We start from the raw sequence: 18,610 nt of genomic DNA, 5'->3' as shown, positions 1-18,610 counted from the left end.
TATGTAAGGCTAGTCATAATGTTAACGTGATGGGCCGGTGGCATAAGTATTGCAGCATTTGTGCATTTTTATTTTTTATGTTTGTGGAAGCCAAATTTGGCTTTTAGTGGAAACGTTTTTTTTTTTTTTTTTTTTTTTTTTTTTTTTTTTTTTTTTTTTTTTTTTTTTTTTAGATTTTTGGGTGGTGTAAAAAACAAACAAACAAACAAAAACGGCTGAGCCAAAACACAGGGCTCCAAACTGACCCTAAATTGCATTTGACATTTTGCCCCTAAAATTTGAGACAGTGCAAATCAATTTTTCATCTTCTTGTGCATGTACAACCAATAAATATGCTGATTGTTTGCTTTGAAATATTCTTGAATATTTTTTTTTTTATTGCTGACAAACTTCTGGTCCACACCCCTAAACTTCAGGTTAGGGGCTACTGTGCTCTAAGTAAAAATAAAAATTAAAAATAAATAATAAATAAATAAAAAATGTTATGAATGACATATCCTGTAACATTTCAACGAAAAAGTCACATTAAAAATAAATAAATAAATACAATATGAATATCGCAAGGAAAAAAAAAAAAGGCCCCCGGGCCAGACTTTGGACAATCTCAAGAGCCCCTCATCTCTCAAAAATGTAGCTTCCCAGCTCCAAGTTCATTGTTTTTAGCGCTGATGTTGTATAATATGTCTGACCCGTCCTTGGCAAAAAAGCAAAACAAATCAATGAAAAGTTAGCTCCCACTGTGTCCACGGCAACATGCCTCTGCATTGTAAGGCTTGCGAAACAACAAGGAGGGGTCTTGTTAGGACAAGGGTGCACATTACACGTGTGGGTGTGTACAAGCAGGGGCAAGTACCAGCGTTTAAAATGCAGCTGCAAGTTCCTTTCACGTGAATCTTGACTCACACACAAAAAGTCTCATCCACAACACATTCCTCTTTTGGTTGTGATTATTTTTTTGGCAGTTTTATTTCTCTTTCCCAGAGTTACAAAAAAAAAAAAAGAGCTGTGAAACTATTTCTGTCTTGGTAGGACTTTTTTTTTTTTTTTTGCAACATGGATAGATGTGGACTTTGTGTCCTGGAAGCGAGCATGTCAAATCATTAACAAACCTTTTCAATTTGGGATTAAACAAACAAACCGAATGCATCACTGATACAGGCCACTGTAACTCCAACCACATTCGGGTTCGGTAGTTTTACTGCAGGCCTGTTTATCGACAGAACAATGAACAAAGGGACAGTGGAGCCTCCGAAAGTCTAATGTCCCCAAAGTGGTACATAAAATAATTGTTTAATCAAATTTACTGGACAAATATGCCTCAAAGGCCGATCACGGAATTCATGTTGTATCGGAAAGTACAAAAAAATATAGTGGTACCTTTGTTTAATTTGTGCCATTACCATATTTGTATATAAATATACTCTCTCAAATGCCATCCACAATTGTTTGTTCAATTTTTTAAATAGCACAGCATTATCAAATAGAAATATACAAGAGCATTGGTTGCATTGCAAGTGTTGTCATTTTAAATTTGTGTGTTTGAGTGTTTCTCATACAACTAACTGAAAATGGGTCTCTCCTTGCCCACATGCAGGGCATCGCAGTTTGTTAACTGCTCCGTTTTTGTTTCGTTTCGCTTGAGTGGCCGTGTGTGTGGCTCGCAACACTAGTAACATGGCTAGGCCTGACTAGTGTAGCTCTTTAGTGACATACTAGTACCACAAAAAAACAACAACAACAAAAACAACGTAGCTTTGCAGGAGTGACAGGTAATTGTGCAACTAGTACGCCAAAGTTGTGCTATTGTTGTGCAGAAATGTCATACAGTTGTAAAAGACAGTAGTGGAGAAATCTTACTAGTAAGACCTGTCATACTAGTCCATTGATTTGTCTGACTAGTGAGCAAAAAAAAAAAAAACATACTAGTACATGGACTAAAGATGGACATCAAGCTGCCGCATTAATACTTAAATGGCTTCCCAGCGTTTGACATTCAGAGGGTCCACTGTACTTCATGCCTTGTCCTGAAAAATCACATCACAAATATACCTAAATGGCTTTAATCCACATTTTTAATACAAAATTAAAAGTCTATAGACGTCATATCTTATAGTTACAAAAACAGTCATTGTAAACAAATGTGACAGATTCCACATCAGACAAACGTGAAGGCTTATCGTGCATTGGCTTGGTCAGCATGTATCTCTTGTTAGCACAAAGAGCTTAGCTAGCTGGAGCTTGGCGGCATGTCTACCTATAGGAAGGCGAGTACTGTACTATGCTTATGTAAGATGTATTTGCACCAGTGGAGAGCGTTGATGCCTGGCAATGCCCACTCTGCTGGCCTAAACACTATTCGAAGCACTGGCAGTCATTTACAACCTAAATTCTAGCATTTGCCCCCCTATTAAATTGTATTAATTTATCCCCAACATAAAACATATATGCAATGCATGTGTATATTTATGTTTTGTCCTATCAGATTTCAGCATCTACATGTTGCCATTGCAAGATAATCTACCCAGGGCCTTCAGAATCAGTAGTGGTGGCCCATGAAACTTTAACTATATTAGCCAATGGCACTTTTTCTTGAACTAATCAAATTTCAAATTCAGCTCTTGGTTGGTAGTAGCAAAACTTGTTACAGCCAACTTCGACTAGCAAAATATGTCTGTAGCAACCAGTACATAATATCATTTGATAATCTGCATCTCTGGTAAATATGGCATATTTTAGTCCATTTTCCATGTTTTTGTTATTTATTCGCTAAATACTCATTCTGAACAGAGCTGTACCTGCAATTTTGTATAGTATTGATGGTTTCTATAATGTGTGATGTGATAGATGCGGTATTAAGCGTCTCCACTGAAGACCCAGGTACCAAATACACAGTCCGCCACTACTTTACACGTCTTTTTGCGCTGTCGGGGCAGTGAACGTAGCAACAAGAAAAACTTTGGACGTTAAAATAAAATGCAACCTGCGCATGTCACTTCATATGGTAATGCCAGCATAATGCAACACAAGACAACACAAATAGAAAGGAAACAATCATTCAGTGCCAGAAAATGTCTTGCATTTTGTGTGCATCGTCCGAAAAAAAAAAAGAAAAAAAGAAGAAGATCCTTTTAGGTTCCTATGGCAACAACCACCAGTAGAGTCTGAACAGGAGGAGGCTCCACGCAGAGGCGGGATGCACGGAGAGGGAGGCGGGACTGCGGCTGGATGGAGGCTGGGTAACGTCTCTCAACCGGGCCAGCTCGGCTTCCAACATTCTGCTGCTGATGGCCCTGGTTGTCAGGATTCGGACCCTGGACGGACTGTACTCCTTCTTCTCAGCCAGGGGCGGCAGAGTGGGTGGCTCGCAGATTTCCATGGAGGGCGAGCATCCGACCTCCAGCCATCGGGTGAACAAATCCGACGTGAGCTTGAGGAGCTCCTCGGGAGAGGAGAAGAGTGGGGAAAACTGGGACGGGTCCATCTCCTCCCGCAACCTCTACAGCAGACAAATACAGTCATACATTTAGTAGAGGAAGGTGCAGGTGAAATGTGTTTTCGTTTATAATAAAATCTCAAGTGAAAATATAGCCAAATTGTCACTCAGAAATGCAAACGAAATGTAGTTATAGGGTCTCACATGCTAGCATGCAATGGACTACTTTCTTATCCTATTCAAATGCTGCAGTTGACATTAAATAAATAGATTCACATGTTAGTTTTCAATGCGGCACGGTAGTCGAGTGGTTAGCACGTCCGCTTCCCAGTTCTGAGGTCTCCGGTTCGAGTCCAGGCTCGGACCTTCCTGGGTGGAGTTTGCATGTTCTCCCCGTGTCCGCGTGGGTCTTCTCCGGGTACTCCGGTCTCCTCCCACATTCCAAAGACATGCATGGCAGGTTAATTGGGCGCTCCGAATTGTCCCTAGGTGTGGTTGTGAGTGTGGATGGTTGTTCGTCTCTGTGTGCCCTGCGATTGGTTGGCAACCGGTCCAGGGTGTCCCCCGCCTACTGCCCAGAGCCAGCTGAGATAGGCGCCAGCAGCCCCCGCGACCCTTGTGAGGAATAAGCGGTCAAGAAAATGGATGGATGGATGGATGGATGGATGTTAGTTTTCACATTGTTGCTTAAATCCACCTTTTTTTTTTTAAATTTATTTTTATTTTTTTATCAATCTCAGGGGGCGGCCATTTTGCCTTGTACTGACGCACGCTGGCGACTGAAAATGACCTCACAGTGCCTCAGGGTGAGCCGTGATTGGTCGTTAGCAAGTGGCAAAATGTCTGCCCCCTGAGATGGATAAAAACAGGTGGACTTTGCCCCATTTAATTCATATTCCACAAATGCAATAATAATCAGAATGTCGTGTTTACACTAGTGTGAGCCCATAGAACATAGTTTTATTGTAAATAAAAAATTTTTTGCATTGATTTCCTCTTTAATGCGTCTCCATAGTGACTTTCTCCCAACTTGTTCCAAAGCAAGAATAAAACCAATCCTACCTCTGTGTTTTTATTCTTTCTGATTATTATATCCAGTGTCTGCTTTAGGTCGAAGATCAAGGAGTGATTCAGATGCTCATCCCAGAGGTTTCTCAAAAGCACATTCCAGGATTCGAGGAGCACGATTGCAGCAGGGAACACGCAACACTGCATGGAAAAATACCACCACCACAAGAAGTTAGTGTTCGGTGTGTAAAAATATGCCACAAATCTCCAACAGGAAGTGCTCCATTTGATTCAACTTCTGGTAACCGCGTAACCGAAATGCGACTCACCGGATCAGTGTCACACAACATGCTTTTTGTGTAGTGGTGCAACACATAGTAATCTTTGGGAAATACGGTCCGCTGAAAAGAGAGGAAAACAGAGATGAGAAACGCTTGGATGACACGAGCTGCTGTAATCACTTTGGTGGAGCTGCACAATGTTGTTATTTTCAGAAAGCTTTTTGTCATGTGGTTACATCACAAGTTGCAGCTGATCAATTGCTCTGCTTGTTTGGGATGACATCATTTATTTAACGCAGTTCATCCAAACAATGAATACATTTTTTTTTCCCACAAGATTTGTTATAGGTGAAGCTTTTTCCTATCATATGTCATTTTGTTTTTTTAAGTCCTAAAAGGCTTGACAAAATATGTACTTCATATGATGCAATTGCTTATTATACTTTACAAAAATCATTTGAGCAACGAGAAACAACAGTGGGCTAACTAAATTATTCTTCTTTTCTTTATTTTCTTTTTTTTAAAATATAAATATAAATAAAGACGAATGGACTTCTAAATCAAGGTTTAGTTCCAATTTTGACATATAGGGGGCAGTGATTTATTGCATTCAACACTTTTCTCGATTAATCAGCGCAACTCCCATTTCCAAGATGGCCGCGCCCGCGAAAGCAAAGCTTTACATTCCACATCTCAAAAGTGAGGTTATGCTTTTGATGAAAGATTTACTTTAGCTTAGAATAAGTGAATGTTACTTATTATCTTTTAATGAATGTTGGTACATATGATGAATTTAGACCACTCTTGGAAAACATTTTTCCCTAATCCTGGTTTGTTTGTTTTTCTTTCTTTCAGGCAACTGCGCATGATCCAACCGATGATGACAGGAACTCAGTTGTTGATAAAAGCCAGGGTTCACCTTCCTCAAAAACATCCCAGAAAGTGAGGTTTGCAGATTGATAAAAGACTCAGAAAGTAAGTAGTGCTTTACCCAACTTGCTAGTGCATCTGCATGTTATTTAAATGAATGTTAAATATCAATATTTTGGGAATTGACCATTAGACTACTGCTGCACTATTATAAATCAGTTTGAGGTTGCTGATGGTTTGTTGTTTCTTCGAATGTAATGAACTTGGATACTAGTTTGGGCTTTGGAGAACGTTTACATGTTGTTGCATTATATTAAACATGACAAAAAGTTTCAGCTGTACCATATCCAGTGCCTTAAACTTACAAATCCGGTCGGGTTTGCGTCGATAGCTGTCTTAACGTTCTTCACCACCTCCCAGTCACATCCATCACATTGGACAGTCAAGAGTGATAGCAAGAGCAAAACTGTAAGAGGACAAGTGACAAACAGAACTCAGATCGTTGTCTGGAAACTTTTTGTGGTTTGTCACCTTTTTGAGCAGAATAACTAGAGGTGGCAAAAAAGCACTCTCACGCTGTCTTTAAAGAGAAGTAGACATATTTCTGTTAAAAAAAAAAAAGTACAGACTCTGAAATGCAATTGAAAAACAACACTTTTGTCATATTTTTTTAAAACTGTCAAAATGATCTTTGAAAAGAAATCAGCCCTTTCTATCACCATCTTATGCCTCAAAATGGATTTGGAACCAAAAATACTGAACAAAAACTCTTCTTAGATTAGTTCATAGATGGGGAATAACTTGCTTTTCTAAACCTGTCGTAAATGCTCCCTGGTTCCCAGTCCTCCATGTAAAAGCTGCCCCCTCCCCGAATAACAGTCAAAGTTCTCAATCAGACAATCAAGATCTTAGCCGCGGTTGACTATTTAAGATAAGATAATCCTATCATTGCCAGATGGGGAATTTAGATGTTACAACAGATTGTTTAAATTACATTTTCTGATTATATAATATATAATTTCTCTCTTTTTTGTATTTATTTTTTTATTACATCACACTGTCATCTGCGCAGTAAAAAAAAAAAAAAAAAAGAGCCTAAGAGTAAAAATATCTGTACTACTATATCGAACTGAGAAGAATCTCCTTCCACCACAATTTGGTTAATGTACCTGCAGAATGATTAATAATATTGCAGATTTCTCCAACAAGCGTCAAGCAAGTGAAAGTCAAACTACCAATTGTTGGTCCATATTTGAACCAGTGACTCATCTTAAGTTTGTCTGCACACGTGAGCAGGTTGTAGGCCGCCACAGGACGTAAATACATATATTAATATATTCAACGAATTAAAAGTTCATGAAACTCTTGTACAGTATTTCCCCGAAATTGACACTGCATAGTCACAAACAAGTACTCACCTGGCAGTGACATCCTTTTATCTTTCCGAAAACGGACACTTCTCCATTTCTCTGGTTGACAGCAATCGCTCACATGCTCCGCCACCACGCACACAGACAGACGGACGGGCCTTTCTGTGTCAGTCAGTGAAAGGCAAACTTTCCTCCTCCGTGCCTTGTGGCGGGGTCTTTGACACGGAGTGCGTCGCTGCGTGCTGCTCCCTCCTTCCTTCCTCTTCAGCGCCGCGCTCCTCCTGCTGCTGCTCCCGCTGACATCCCCTATATAGTATTCCTCGCTTTGGTACTTTCCAGCATGGATCCTCTCACTCCATCCTTCTCCCTCACTTTGGATTTCCCCCACTGCAGCCTCGTCAGAGCTTTTGTTGAAATTGCAGTTTCTCTCTTCCACTTGCCCCCCTTTCCCCTGCTGACCTAGAAGCTTCCCCGAGCAGCCTAATTTGAATCCTCCCCCCGCAGCCTTGTGGAAAGTGGCTAATGGATGAGGCAGTGGCCTCCGGTGCCTGTGGCCTTCCTCTACCCTGCCGCTGTGTATCATCCGTCAGACGGCTCAAAGTGAAAGTGCTACGCTGGGGCTGCTCGTCTGCTCCCTTTAAGTGGCCGCCCCTCCCACCGCGCACACGTTTTACCTCACTATTGACTGACCCGGCTCCCTCCCCCTGCTCCCCACATTCCCTGACCCCCCTCCATTCTCCTCCTCCTCCTCCTCCTCCTCCAGCGAGGCTTAGTCATGCTGTTGGATCGTATGGTTTTCATTTGGACTCAGCCCCCCCTAAAAACCCCAGTCCGACACCTCCGAGCCTTTCTATCCCAGCGGGGCCTGCGTGTGCGCAACGTCCGCCTGCTTCATCATCCTCACATGATCCAAGGATTAAAATCGGGATATTTTTCCAAAAGAAATGTGTTGCAACACACAGCCCCAACTTGCAAGTCATCATGTGACTGCTTTCGAGTGTTTTCAATGCAGTGGCGTGTAGTGGAAGTTGGGGTTGAAGTACTGGGTTGAAGATTTGACCCAGCATGTTGGGACAAGATTTTAATTTAAAAAAAAAAAAAGGTTAAAAGGAACCCAAACTGGGTGAAATAGCTAAACCACCAGTGGGTCCAAAAGGGATTGAGCCAATGCTGGGTTATTTATACCCAGGATTTTGAGCCAACAAAGGGTAATAACTGCCCATTGGATGAGTTAAAGCTAGCATGTAATGGGTTTCCAGGTTATCAGTACAGCTGTGGCTAAAAAAACAAATTTTACAGCTGTGGCTAAAAAACAAATTTTATTACCAACATTTTTTAAGAAGAAGAAGAAACTTTTATCAAAGGGGTCACACACAGCAAGTCACTCGTATGATATGTTTGGCACAGTTTTTACACTGTCTCATAACCTTCCTGACACAACCTATCCATTTTTATCCAGGCTGTGACCATGGCTAAGCATTTGGCATCAAGGGTCTTTGGCCAGGGACCTTTTACCGTTCACTCTAAACCAGGTTTGAACCCAAATCCCTGTGTTTAAAGTCAGCCACGTTACTATCAGTCTACTAAATGAAAGAATAGTCTGTAATTTCACAAGGAAAAAGTTTTTTCCATTATTTTATAATTATATAATGTTATAAGTTGGGGGGGAAAAAAGGTCTAACCAAGTTTGAACAAACATTTCTGCTAGTGGACTCACAAACTGAGATGTTCTAATATTTAAAATAGCGCATCGCTGCCATCTACTGGTAGCTGTGTGTCAGTAAAGTTGTTTCCAAGCTTGAAATTTACAATGGAGCGGCATCAGACCTCTCCCTCCCACTTGTATTGAAAAATGGAATTGATAAGTATACTCGTCAATGGCAGTGAATGGTTCCAGCTAGTGTGCAGAAATGTCACACGGTAGTGAAAGAAATGGTACTAGTAAGACACGCAAGACTAGTAAGTCATTCTACCTACGCTCCATCAAGCTATTTGCGCACTGATTTGATATCATGCAACTTAAGGTGCATGGACTCGTAAACTTTTTGTCCTCACTAACTAGTCGGTTCACTACATAATACAACTCCGGCAAAACTGTGCACTAGATGACAAACTACTAGTGAAGCGATAGATGTTAACTAGTAGAATTTCAGAATGTCACTAGTACTGGTAATGTGAAGTTGTCCTACTTGTGTATCAAAATTGTCATTGTAGTGTGCAAAAATAGTATACAGTGGTAAAACTTAACTAAAATTTACTTGATTGTAGCGTTATTTAGCATTTCACTAGTAGTACTAGTAGTGCACAGATGTCAACTAGTGCACAGTTTTGCCTCACTAGTAATTAGCTTGGCTACATAAGTAAACGGACCTTAAACTAGATATGATCGATGTGGAAGAAATGCTCAAAACAGCTTGTCATAAAGTCGTTTGAGCATTCAACATCCTGGTAGTGCGTCGTCCTCTAACCAGTAGATAACATCTAGTTGACACGCTCAAGTTATCAGGCTGACTGATGCAAGGGAAATCTTCATGTAACAAAACGAGTTTTTCCTTCAACAATATTTTAATGTAAAGGAGGTAAAAAGAAACGTTGAAAAGTCTCCCGAAGGAATCCTTCCAGTGCGACGATTTTGATGCACCTACGGCATCAAAATCGTGTGTAAAATATCCCGGCCCTTCTTCCTGTTGGATCCACGCATGCATATTTGTGGAGTAAATATGCAACTGATTAGCGGAACCAGCGCAAATCGCTACTCTGCCTCTTGTTAACCAGAAACAGATTCTTTTTTTTTTTTTTTTCTCGTGAGTGTTCACTTTCACCGGGTGTTTACATGCAATTTACACAGGTACCCCTCCCTCGCTTGTAATTTCAACAACCGCATGTTTTTACTTATTTTTTATTGACTAATTGTGCACATGTCAGCAAATGCAATAAAGCATTATTTCAAGAAAAGAAAAAAATATATCAGTGGATCAGTGTCCCAAGATGTGGCTCATTAAGAGTAAAGGCTGCTAGGGGTCATTTTAGTTAGCATTACATGCAAACAATGTGCTCCCTCCAGTAGAACCAGACAAAGCGTCTGCTTAAATCACTTTTGATTTGTGGTGTGCTCAAAGCGGTTTAAAAAAAAAAAAAAAAAAAAAAGTGCGTGGGAGCAGCATTCCTCCTCCATTTCACTCCCTTTGTCTCTTCTTTGCCACAAGAGGGCACCAATTGTGGAACAAAAACAACAACGTCATTCAAGTTGGCCAGCATGATGGAATTCACAGTTAAGGTTCGAATCTCACTCTAGATACTATAGCTTCCTGCCACGTTAGGCTCGTTATAACTTTAAATTGCCCATAAGCATGAATATATTTGTCTGCACATTCCCTGTGATTGGCAGATTTTTTTTTCTTAAGGTTCACTTATTCTATTTGAAACTACCGGTCACCTAACCACCAGAAAGCACGTAATGCAGGCAGAAACATGAAGGCAAGCATTTAGTGATGGACTATTTTGGACTTACATGTACCCTCTTCCACTTAGTTGTTCAGTCATGACGACTAACTTGCAGCACCACTTCTGGGCTGACCAGTACTGAATATTGGGTGCAGTGGTTGCTGATCTATTGGGGTAAGATCATGCAGCCAACTTTTTTGCCAGTGGAATTAATGTTTACTGCAGCATTTTCTCTTCAAATTTCAGCTTTACAGGTGCCATATCTGCTAAAAGTGTGATGACGAGGATATCAATCCTTACAGATTGCAGTCATAGCCACATATTAAAAATATATTCGCTTAATTGAAGACTGTAAATCAGGTATCACCAACCTTTAGAGCTACTTATTGTCTCCCAGTTTGATACACACTTATGAAATAAACCATTAGAAATGTCATGACTGGGTCATGCCAGGGTTAAGTTTGGGTCATGCAAGGGTTAAGTTTGGGTCATGACCGTGAGGTCAAGTGTCTGTTTTGAACTGATGCAACCATCATCTGGTTTCAACTGGAAAAAAAAGCTATGCGATGTCAAGAATCTTTAATCTCTTTACTTGGTCAACAGCTAATCAGATAATTCCATGTCAGTCACATGTCTAGCCACAGCCAATCCGATCAATTCACTGTCTATTTAAGCCAAACCGAGAAGTGTTTGTCGGATTATTACCTCGGTTCCTCTGTGCATCTCCACATCATCTGTGCGTCTCGTGATTCTCGAGTGTACATGTACAGGTTTACTGATTAGTATTTTCCAAATTGAGTTAAAGAACAAAATCGCAATAACCAACATATAGATTTGTATCGGGATTAATCGGGATCGGGATTCATTGGTCACGATTCGGATCGAATCGCCAGATACTAGGCAATTCACAGCCCTAATTATTAACAATGTAGGAAACAGAGAAACATCAATTTTGAAACACTTTTTGTGTTGACATTTCACAATATAAGACAATGCTCCGTAGGGTGACCGTCTGAGCCTGCAGGCTTCCCATCAGGTCCTTGAGGGCAACATGTTGTCATGTGACTCCTGCTCTGAACTGTCCATAATGTGAGCAACGCTTGTTTATCGTTATGTGCGTGCCCCTCACCACAACCTCATCCGGGATAAACTCCAGCTTACTTGTGACTCTAATGAGAATAAGCTCGATAGAAAATAGATGCAATGACATCACTGAAGTCCATGCAATCATTTTATTAGCAAAGCGATAAACAAGCGTTTTTGTCATAAATTAAAATGGATGTATTAGTACAATTTCAGTAGAAAAATACACAAGTCTAATCTCAGTTGCTCAATAATCAAATAGAATTCTCATTACTTCGGGGGAAAACTAGGGGGTCCCTTTCATTCAATTCCAGTAAAGAGAGGCAAATGGTGAAAACCTCGGGCCATGAAAGGATTCTTGCTTTCGCTTTCCTTTCCCCAGTACAATACTTCTTTGAGTCTTTCAGTCTTTGTCACTGGCTGGGGCTCCTCTCCCCTCCCCGGACGGCGCTCATCAGATGGCTCTTGTAGGTTTTGCTGAGTCCCGTCATCCAGAACTTGAGCAGCCTCACGTTGTCCTCCTCGCCGGGCCCCGTGGTGCCGAGCAGAGCCAGAACCTTCTGGGTGTCCTCCCTGCCTCGCCCGTCCACTTTGGAGAATTTGAAGAGCACTTTGACCTTGCTGAAAAAGCGGGAGCGAGAACACGTCGTTACGGGGCTGAACACGTGTGAACGAGTCAAAAGCAACTGGGGGCGTCTCACTTCATCCATTCCTCCTTCAAACACAGCAGACAGTGAGACACCACGTCCACAGATAAGTTCTCGTTGGACAGCGCCACCTCCAGTTTGTTGAGTAACGTGGGACCTGGATGTGAACAGGCATTGTCACATGGCAGAATGTTGGGGGTCAATTTTTCCAAATGTTGAGTAGGACAAGGATTCATTTTTTTACATAAACATTTATATATATAAATTTTTCATATCCTACACAGTAAATAATATATTCCATAAATGGGGATGAAGAAAATTTCAATGTTGATCTGTTGCACTGCTGTGCTATGTAAAAGTTGCTGTAGCCGTGCGGCGGGTGCAGCTGTGAGCGCACATGACACCTGACCCGAGCTATTATTGTCACAACGCGGTATGCCCACCTCTGTCTGTGGGCTGCGTGTTGGCACTGCTCATGTTGAACTGATAAAGCGAGCAGATATTGTCTTCTGTCGGTGGGCTTTGACAGCCTGCGTCTGAGCTGACGTCCACCAGTACTGAAAATTCTACAGGGACCAAACACAAGGAAGACGTTTTGTTAAACTTGTGGCAGTGGTGGCTGTGTATTTAGTACTTGGGTTGTACTATCACATTGCTATTATAGAAACAATTGTTACTATACAAAACTCCAAAATAACAGCATTCAAACAAAAACATGAAAAAAAGTACATCATACGCACCAGAGATGCTAAATATGAAATGTACTAACGCGTGCAGATTGCTACAGACGTGATTTGCTGGTCAAAGTTGGCAGTAACAAGTTTTGCTCTGATCAACCAATCAGAGGACAGAAAAAGGCTGACATCATCGCTTGCTGGCCTTGTGAGGACGAATTTGAAATCTGATTTGTTAAACAGTCGCATTACTAATACTTTAACCAAAATGCATATTCACATACTAGAAACGGCGTTGCATAGTTTTTGCACGACTTCAGATTTTTTATTTTTTTTAAAGTCATTGTGATGAGAGTCGAGTTAGCATAGACAAGTCGATAGGGATGTACATAACAGCAATATCATGATATCGCGATATTGAAACTCCCACAATATATTGTCATCGTCACGTCACGATATTAAAAGCAGCGCATCTGTTAAAAAGAAAAAAAAAAAAGAAAAAAAAGAAGTCGTGTTGCTTTCCATTTGTGCAATTCTAGCACCCTCTGGTGGCTATTTATTTTAGCGCAGTTTAATTTTCACAAGGCATGTTTTGGCCCTTCTATGTTTAAAATCCACATTAATGGTCAGATGAAGTGCCTCAATATATTTATATTTATGTATTTTTTATATATATATTTTTTGTATAGCCAACCTCCCCCACAATATTGTGACAATTATCGCATCGTGACCTTCATATTGTGATAATACCTTCTAAATAAAGTTGAGTTGAGTTGTGTTTTACCTGAAGAGATGACATGGGCTGGGATGGCCACATCTGGGCTCAGACCCAGGAAGTTGCACTTGTAGGCCTCTTCATAGTGAGCGCTGTAAGGAACTGAACGCACACAGCCTACCGGGAGCAACGTCTGACGGGAAACACAGACATACATAAAAAAAACAAAAACAAAACACCCGTCATTGTGAATGTGGACTGAATAGTTTTTGCAGTGAAGACAATAAAAGCTCCTCTATTGTCATAATGATACTGAACAAAAAAAAAAAAAAAAAGTTCAAGCGGAAGGAAAACGTCACAGAGATGTGAATTTGTAAATGACTACTCATATCAAAAGCACCCAATGAGCCAACTTACACTCATAAAGGGTCATAAAGATAACCGGAAAGTCACATGACTCAAGGAAGATCATACTGGAAGTGTAATTCTCTTGGGTGGCGTTTAATCACACGGGAAAGCACAGGTGCACTTGAGGGCTACACGTCCACTCAAAGTTGTTGCTTGGGCTTTACTTAAAAAAAAAAAACACACACACAAAAAAAATCACTGTGAGCTGATAACAGCTGCGCGCTCTGGCTTGTCTCTGGAAGAAGCACGTCAGCGACACAAGTAGAGGCAAGGAAACACAGCAGGGTGCGGAACGGTAACTCAGTAATAATAATTTTATACCCACAGGCAGGAAGTGAAGATAACTTCCATGCTGCCTTATGATCTGCCGGTCATTATCTGCGGGGGGGTTAGTTGTAAGCTTTAATAAAATGTTATGACCAACTTCAGTTATATTTATTACAACCTTCACAATTGGAAAACGGATTTCCACAGAGGAATTTGAAAATGCAACCTTCATGAAACATGTTTTAGTAGCATTCGAACACAGGTTACATTTAAAAATCAATGAAACGATGCATAATAAATAGCACTGAGTGATAAATCCTTAAAATAAAATGTCAATTTTCCCCCCAGAAAAATCCAGTTTCTGATTTTAATGGACCAACAACCACTCTGGAAAAGATTGGATTGATTTCTAAGGTCAGGAATGAAATCATTTGTTTATTTGATTTGAACCTCTACTGACTTATAACCACATAAAATTTATTATTTTTAGATCCATTAATTCAAATAGAAACAAAATGATAATGGATGTGCTCTGTGCATTAAACGGTAAAAGAACTACTTTTTATATAGCGCTTTAACTACGCCATATGTTGCCCCCAAAGCGCTTTTACAAATGAAGCCTCACATTCACCCATGACTGAGATATCTGATAATTGCATGAACTTGCATCACCTTCCACAGAAATAATCTAAAACATGACTTCCAGTAGTCATTGCTCAGCAGTCACACTTGGTTGGGTACCTTGAGTACTGCGAAAGCAGACTGGATGAGCCCCGGGTCGTCGCCTCTCCATATGACCTGATTTCCCATGAGAACATGCCACGCCACCTGCCGGAACTCAGCAGCCCCGAGCACCTGCACGGACGGCATACCAGACCGTGACTCACAAAGACTCATGTGGCAGTCCTACGCAAACATGAACCAACTTCTTTCCATTCCTTATTCATTTTCTACCTGTCTCAAATGCCTCAGTGACCTAAACCTGGGACCAGGCGACTCCTCGTCATGAGCCGCTTCGCTGTCTAATTGGTGCCCCTGTGGCTTGGAAATGCCTCCTTCGGCTCCTTCCCAGCAACTCATTTCCTCCTCTTGTTCTTGGGGAAGCAGATGAAGTGAAGATTGTGAATGCATTATTACATCATTCTACAGTAAATGCTTACAAAAGGCTGACTGTGCTATGGCAAGCCTTTTGAGCAATGATTTGATATCCCACCAGCAGACTGAACTCGACTTAAGTGGAATTTCTGGAGAAATTGCGTGCGAATGCTGAAAGCGCAATGCTAAGATTTGAATGCATGTGGAATGCTTCTGAAGTACATTGAGGGATAAATTATGAAATTATGACCTCCTGGTTACTGGACAATGCACTTTACCAACTGCTCACGAAGCATGCAACCACGCCGAGGATGTGGAAGGGCGTGGAAAGTGATACTTAGAAAAAGTTCACTGTCTGTCCCATTGAAAATGAATGGGGAAAAAGTTGATATTACAAGTTAAATTGTGCAAATACTGTAAGTAATGTGGAATCAGATGATGTATACCCCAGGAGGCGTACATTTTTTAAACGAGTTGAAATTTGAACAGTGTAAATTGGAAGTATTATGTGGGAGTTGTTACGGGGCAAAAAAAGTGCGGAGAATAAAAATCACAATGACGTGGGAATGTTTCAGCATTCTCACAAGTTGGGCCTAGTAGTTAGTGTATCACAGTAATTTACTAGTAAGGTTTAATTGTGTACGAGTAGGTCAGAAGTGTCACTATTGAGCAAAAATAGCTGTTTCAATGACCTTAAAAAATAATGGAAAGAACAATTTCCACAACATTTAATGGTTTATTTTTAAGCATGAAGCAATTTTATTGATCTATCTTAATGGACTTGGGTTCGGTTAGCATAAGTATAATGGTTAACTAAATTACTAGGATTGGGTTCAACTTATTTTACTTGGCTTGAATAAAGTATTCTGTTCCCACAGGAAATCTTGCGTGGGGCACCAAACCAGCTCTTACTTGTTTGTAGGTGATTAAATACTTAATCCTACAATGTAACTTCCAAGATTTTTTTTTCTCACATTCTGTCTCCCACAGTTGAAGTGTACCGATGATGAAAATTACAAACCTCTCTCATTATTTTAAGTATGAGAACTTGCACAATCGGTTGCTGACTAAATACTGTATTTCCGAAAAAAGACTGAATCATGATTGCAAAACATTTTGATGCATTGACTTAAGGCACCTGTTTGCCGCTCAATGAGCACGAGTGTGTCTTCGGTAGGGGCTCCTTCCAGCAGCTTTTCTGTCAGACGACTACCGCAAGCCTTCAGCAGCCTGCAAAGGAGGAAAACCGCAAGTTTCACGATTAATCACAGCTCGGTCACGAGATTACAACGATGGTGACATGACGCGTCCTTTTAAAAATGTTTTGGCTGTTTAACAAAAACACAAACACAAATTTATGGTCACCGAATACAGACTTTCTGGAAGTGTGCGGTCATCTCTTTACCAGAGATGATTTTATTAACTCTTTATATTCAGGAGTAACTTCACTTAATCACGACTTCGCACTTTGGATTTTGGTCATCATCACTTGTCTTTTTATGTTTAGGCCAGCAGTGATGGCCATCCTACTGTGTTCGTACATGGCTGACTGACCAGCTGAAGGAGGAGTGCAAGCTGGCCCAGAGATTGGGATGCTGCGTGAGCGACGTCAGCGAGCGGGCTGCGTTGCCGCTCCTCTGGTGCGGGAACACCGCGGGCGAGAACACGCTGTTCATCCTCACTGCCCGCTGGGGGCAAACGCCTTGCTCGCAGTCAAACACCTGATGGAGTCGCACAAATAACAGTTAAGTCATTCGATTGTCTTTGTCACGTTTGATTGTCACACAAAAAAAAAAAAAAATCACACTAACCTTCAGGGCGGTGCTTTGTAGACTTTGTATGGTCAGTTGGAGGTGGCGCAACAAAAAAGGCCAGGAGTTAATGAGGTAGATCCGGTCCATGGCCACCATGACGATGCTGTACCAGCGCTGGAAGCCTCTAGCGAGACTATCCTTGATGAAGAACGTGTGCGAGAACACAAAACCGTGTTGCTCGTCGCCAAAGAAAATTGGCCCTTCGCGCCCGGGGCACACCTTGTGAACAAAATGCATCAGGACACGTGCATGACGACATTCAGAGGTGAGAGTTTGAAGTAGTGGTGCATGAGATGTGTGACTCACACACACATATACAGGTAAACATACGTCACCGGTTACCTCACAGCTGAGGCTGCGGACGCAAGCCTGGCGCACGACGCTAAACAGCTGCGGCTCTCTGGGATGTTGGTGGCTCACAAAACGAATGCCCGTCTCGTCGTCGATGCTCATGAAGCCTGGGTGGGATGCAGGGAGGGAGCGACACCCCTATGAGGCAACGGGAAATAGGAAAACTGTGAGACACATGATAGAACAGCTTACGTTGTTTAGCCGGTGCTCATCACAGCTGCGAAAAGCATACCATAACCTATGTGCTACAATAACAGATTTTAACATTACCTACTGCGCCATTTAACCATGTCAACACATATTACGCATCTTAACTTGTGTTTATGTTTACATCTGGCCTTTCCTGCAAGGTCTGACTTTACCGTCAAAAAAACAGCACCACCACTACTGTTGATTTGAGTTTATTTGTTAAAATTCCATCATGTGTTCATAGTGAGCTAAACCTCCGCCCCGACTGATCTCACCTCACACATTTCTCCCCTCTGTGTGGCCGAGCTGTTGGCCCTCATGGTGAGTCCTTCGCCGTCCCTGTCAACATCTCGGTCCCCGGGCACTGTCGCGCCTGCCTGGGAGGAAGGCGACGGAGACGGGGGGTGCAAAGCCTCGGTGCAGAACAGTGTCCTTGGTCCATGGAGCTCACAGAAATGACAGAGAGCCACTAGCGCGTTCATCTAAACGTAGAGGAAGGTCGAATTAGAAATGAAACATGATTGCTTCAGTAGTATATTAGTGGATGACAGCGTTGTTTCAGCTTGCCTCGTCCTTCGATGTCGGAAACTTCACTCAAGACGGCTTGCTACTCTATAAAAATGCATCCATTATTCGTCGTGTCTCAAAAATACATCGCACAATAATCAGCATTTTGAGTAAGTAAAACAAAGAAGAAGTGTCTTATTGTTGTTGCACCGCTCGCTTCTGTTGTGTTTACCTCCGTACTGTTTTGCTAGCGCTAGCATGACGTCACGCGAGTGACACGGAGTCACGCGCTCGAGTTCGAACGACACATTGCGGTTTTCCTATTTTTTTCCCCTTCAACTGTTTTGGGGTGCTACACAATCCTATATTATAATTCCGAACTACAGTGTACTATAGTGGTTATGTGTTTGTGAAACGTGTTTTACACCATGTACACAGCGCACCTTTTGGATCG

The 18,610-nt window shown here is 41.5% G+C and overlaps 2 protein-coding genes and 1 long non-coding RNA gene across 5 annotated transcripts; 1 reads left to right on the top strand and 2 right to left on the bottom strand.

The window, feature by feature from the left end:
• Window positions 1-2,044: 2,044 nt before the first annotated feature.
• LOC144022115 (uncharacterized) lies at window positions 2,045-7,619 on the bottom strand. The gene is made up of 5 exons (XM_077526624.1): window positions 7,011-7,619; window positions 5,958-6,058; window positions 4,771-4,842; window positions 4,496-4,642; window positions 2,045-3,496 (listed from the first exon to the last, which is right to left on the bottom strand). Exons 1-5 carry the CDS (start codon window positions 7,543-7,545, stop codon window positions 3,137-3,139), a joined length of 1,215 nt encoding a protein of 404 aa, XP_077382750.1. The 5' UTR covers window positions 7,546-7,619; the 3' UTR covers window positions 2,045-3,136.
• On the top strand, window positions 5,312-18,577 carry LOC144022117 (uncharacterized). The gene is made up of 4 exons (XR_013284264.1): window positions 5,312-5,421; window positions 5,578-5,697; window positions 16,803-17,039; window positions 17,128-18,577. It is a non-coding gene; the product is annotated as an uncharacterized LOC144022117 (long non-coding RNA).
• On the bottom strand, window positions 11,625-18,444 carry flcn (folliculin). 3 transcript variants are annotated; one of them, XM_077526621.1, is made up of 12 exons: window positions 18,217-18,443; window positions 17,925-18,131; window positions 17,440-17,598; window positions 17,107-17,328; window positions 16,850-17,016; window positions 16,434-16,525; window positions 15,155-15,294; window positions 14,942-15,055; window positions 13,595-13,718; window positions 12,580-12,702; window positions 12,191-12,293; window positions 11,625-12,110 (listed from the first exon to the last, which is right to left on the bottom strand). In XM_077526621.1, exons 2-12 carry the CDS (start codon window positions 18,129-18,131, stop codon window positions 11,903-11,905), a joined length of 1,659 nt encoding a protein of 552 aa, XP_077382747.1. In that variant the 5' UTR covers window positions 18,217-18,443; the 3' UTR covers window positions 11,625-11,902. The 3 variants fall into 3 exon arrangements, with proteins under 3 accessions (XP_077382747.1, XP_077382748.1, XP_077382746.1); XM_077526622.1 differs by having other exon boundaries at window positions 17,452-17,598; XM_077526620.1 differs by having other exon boundaries at window positions 17,107-17,598; window positions 18,217-18,444.
• Window positions 18,578-18,610: the final 33 nt, after the last annotated feature.

This window comes from Festucalex cinctus, chromosome 7, assembly GCF_051991245.1.
Source record: "Festucalex cinctus isolate MCC-2025b chromosome 7, RoL_Fcin_1.0, whole genome shotgun sequence".
Lineage (NCBI taxonomy): Eukaryota > Metazoa > Chordata > Actinopteri > Syngnathiformes > Syngnathidae > Festucalex > Festucalex cinctus.
The sequence above is the reverse complement of the archived record's forward strand: the minus strand, read 5'-3'. Positions and strand labels throughout refer to the sequence as shown.